The following is a 2818-nucleotide window of genomic DNA, read 5'->3' on the forward strand; positions in this document are numbered from 1 at the left end:
AGTATTGAGTGGTTCGAGAGCCACTTAAGGAAACAGCTCAACTATTTGGGAATAGTAAGAGGAGTACAAACGCAGAAATAGCCATTTTCTTCCCTCTGAAACAGAATTATACATGTGAAATGTAATAACGACGATCACAGAGTGATGGCAGCCTTATCTTCAAGATGTTAGATACGACCACAACAAAAGTAGTTCAGAGGAAATCCAGAATTAAGACATGGCAAAACATTGGAGGTTACAATGGAATTGAATACAAATCAGCTAAGCCCTTATAAGTTTAAGCCTTTATCATATATATAAAAATATATCAAACAGTTTGTTTACTGGAGGCTTTCTCCTTGAGCGCAGAGAAAAACTTGTGTATGTTTGTTCGATGGATTTGAGAATCATTACTGGTAAGAACCCTACTAATTTCCTGAACATTGGATTTAATCCGACAACCTTCTTGCCCCACCATCACAGCTCGGACACCTCTAGCTATGTCCTCCTTAGTGAAAGAACCATCCTCCTCGTTTCTTTTGACCTCCACTCCCATCCTCAATTCGTCAGCAATTAGCCTAGCAGTTAACCCTTGTTCGTACTGGATAGGAAGAGCAACAAAAGGCACTCCAAACCTCAGGCCTTCTGTCACAGAATTCCACCCACAGTGTGAAAGAAAAGCTTCAGTGGAAGGATGGTTCAAGATATGCAATTGAGGTGCTCACTCTGTAACCACGAGTCCTCTTCCATTGGTGCGATCTACAAATCCTTGCTGCAACTCAGCCGCCGCGTGGCCAGTAAGAACACACAGGAATGGGATTTTACTTTCCTTCAAGCCCAACAGGAGAGCACCGAGCTGCTGGGCGGTGAGAAGGCATTCACTGCCGAAGGACGCAAACACCACAAAACGATCGCCCTGCCTGTCCAGCCAGGCCAAGCAAGGCTCTGCAGCCGGCCGCGGGGGTAGCCTGTGGATTAAAATCCCTACGGGAAACATTAATCGCCCTGTGCTTCTCTGAAAATAGTCCACAAACTTACCTTCCAACTCTAGGCAAGTATTGCAAACCGTTGCCCAGCTTTCCTCCACAGAGACGCAAAGGCGGTCCATGAAGCTGAGGCCCTCACAAATACCATGTTGCTTGTTTTGATAGAACGGTAGCTGATTCCGCGCTTCAAAGAGTCGGTAGCGGACGACCTCAGAGGGAAATCCCAGTGGCGGTGCACAGATATCGCTGGCCGTGGGGATTTGGGGCAGTCCGTCCCTGTGCTGCCCTATTGTGAAACTCGTGGACGTCACGTTAATCACCATGAAATTTATTGTGGGAATGCCCAGCTTGGCGGCAACCCGAGAAATCCAGTACAGCGTCGTATCATGTATGACAAAATCCGGGGAAAGCAGTTTTAGCAATGTCGCGAAGGGCTGTTCGCAAAGATCTAGGGCTTGGAAGAGCAGCGATATTAAGTCTGTTCTTCCTATCTCGGATAAACCTGCCGTGGACTCAACGCCTACTGGCAGGCCGTCTATGGATGGCAATGGGAGCTCCACCAGCTCAATTCCAGGCACTATCTGCTTTTTAACCCGTGCAATGTTAAGCGGAGTGGAGACAAAGGAAATTCTCAATTCATATGTGAGGAGGCTCTTGGCCAGCTCTAGAAAGGGTGTTATATGGCCGTGTGCAAGCCAAGGGAACATCACTACATGAAGCTGGTGTTGGGTCGCCATTGTTTACGATTGCAGGCTATTTGCAGTTGAAAGAAACCAGAGGAGAAACTCAAACGTGAGCTCGGCTGATAACAGGCCCAATAAATAAGGTCATAAGGATTGTCGTTCCCGTTTGCGTAGCCATTAGCATTTATCGTTTCCACCGTAGTTTAACTGCTCTGTTGCCCGCCTCGAAATCCCGCCTAAATTTTTAAACGAGTTTTGGTATTCAACCCAACTGACCTACACAATAAGAACCAATGTATTTGGCTGTGTACTCTCTTGGTGGCAGCGACAAAGGCATTCGGAACAAACGTCATCTGCTGAAGCTCCTTGATTGTCTGATACAGTTACTTTGGCTTGCTGTAGCTCTTTTCATCGCATCCAGCACCTGCACATGTTACATGCGAGTATACAGCCAAGGGTCAGCTGATTAAATTGAATGTGTTTGTCGATTTTAATATAACAGTCTCGATTACTTATTAAAATAATTAAAGTTAGCCGCAATATTTCATATACATAAGATAAGTAGATTCATCTTAAGCCTAAGGAATATAAATCAGTTCATATCATTTTCTTCATATGCATCTTTGTGTGTATTAAAGACGTTTAATATGCTTGTTCTTTATTGCCATCGAGGCATCGTATTCAAAGTTTCATCCCTATCTCTATATATCTCTTTGTCCATATTGTGTTCAGATCTCAAGGGAATATGCTCTGTGGGTCGAATCTCTTGGGGCTCATGTAAGCACACGTTCCCACATAGGAATTACAGCAAGGATCTATGGTATGTGATAGAATCCTACTCACCCCGAAGTCTGCAATTTTAATTCACTTGGGACTCTTTCTAATCAAGAGATTGGAGGGCTTTCTAATTCTCTCGTCTTGAGTGATGATGCTAGAGGAGAGCGCTGCGATAATTACATATTATGTTCAATTTTCATAGCTTGTAATCGCTTTAGCTTATGAAACAACTTTTTAGACTAATGTATTAAATAATTTATTCTATTATTTTACTTTGTAGAATGCAATCCATGGATTATTTTCTTTCCAATCATGGTATTTTCTAGTTTTATCTCAATATGTAGGCGGTTCATGTTAATCAATTGCCATGAAGCACTCAATTCAAAGATTATG

The 2818-nt window shown here is 43.4% G+C and overlaps 1 protein-coding gene across 1 annotated transcript; it reads right to left on the reverse strand.

Annotated features, from left to right (window-relative positions):
* Positions 1 to 307: 307 nt before the first annotated feature.
* On the reverse strand, positions 308 to 1702 carry LOC131065330 (anthocyanidin-3-O-glucoside rhamnosyltransferase). Its single transcript, XM_059214424.1, has 2 exons — positions 805 to 1702; positions 308 to 624 (listed from the first exon to the last, which is right to left on the reverse strand). Exons 1-2 carry the CDS (start codon positions 1700 to 1702, stop codon positions 308 to 310), a joined length of 1215 nt encoding a protein of 404 aa, XP_059070407.1.
* Positions 1703 to 2818: the final 1116 nt, after the last annotated feature.

This window comes from Cryptomeria japonica, chromosome 11 (assembly GCF_030272615.1).
Source record: "Cryptomeria japonica chromosome 11, Sugi_1.0, whole genome shotgun sequence".
In the NCBI taxonomy this organism is placed as follows: Eukaryota; Viridiplantae; Streptophyta; class Pinopsida; order Cupressales; family Cupressaceae; genus Cryptomeria; species Cryptomeria japonica.

Bases quoted from the DNA above. Each gene is read 5' to 3' on its own strand.
- LOC131065330 (XM_059214424.1), bottom strand. From the start codon at position 1,702: ATGGCGACCCAACACCAGCTTCATGTAGTGATGTTCCCTTGGCTTGCA. The intron at 625-804 runs GTAAAATCCCAT...ATTCTGTGACAG, and splicing joins CCTGTTGGGCTTGAAGGAAA to AAGGCCTGAGGTTTGGAGTG.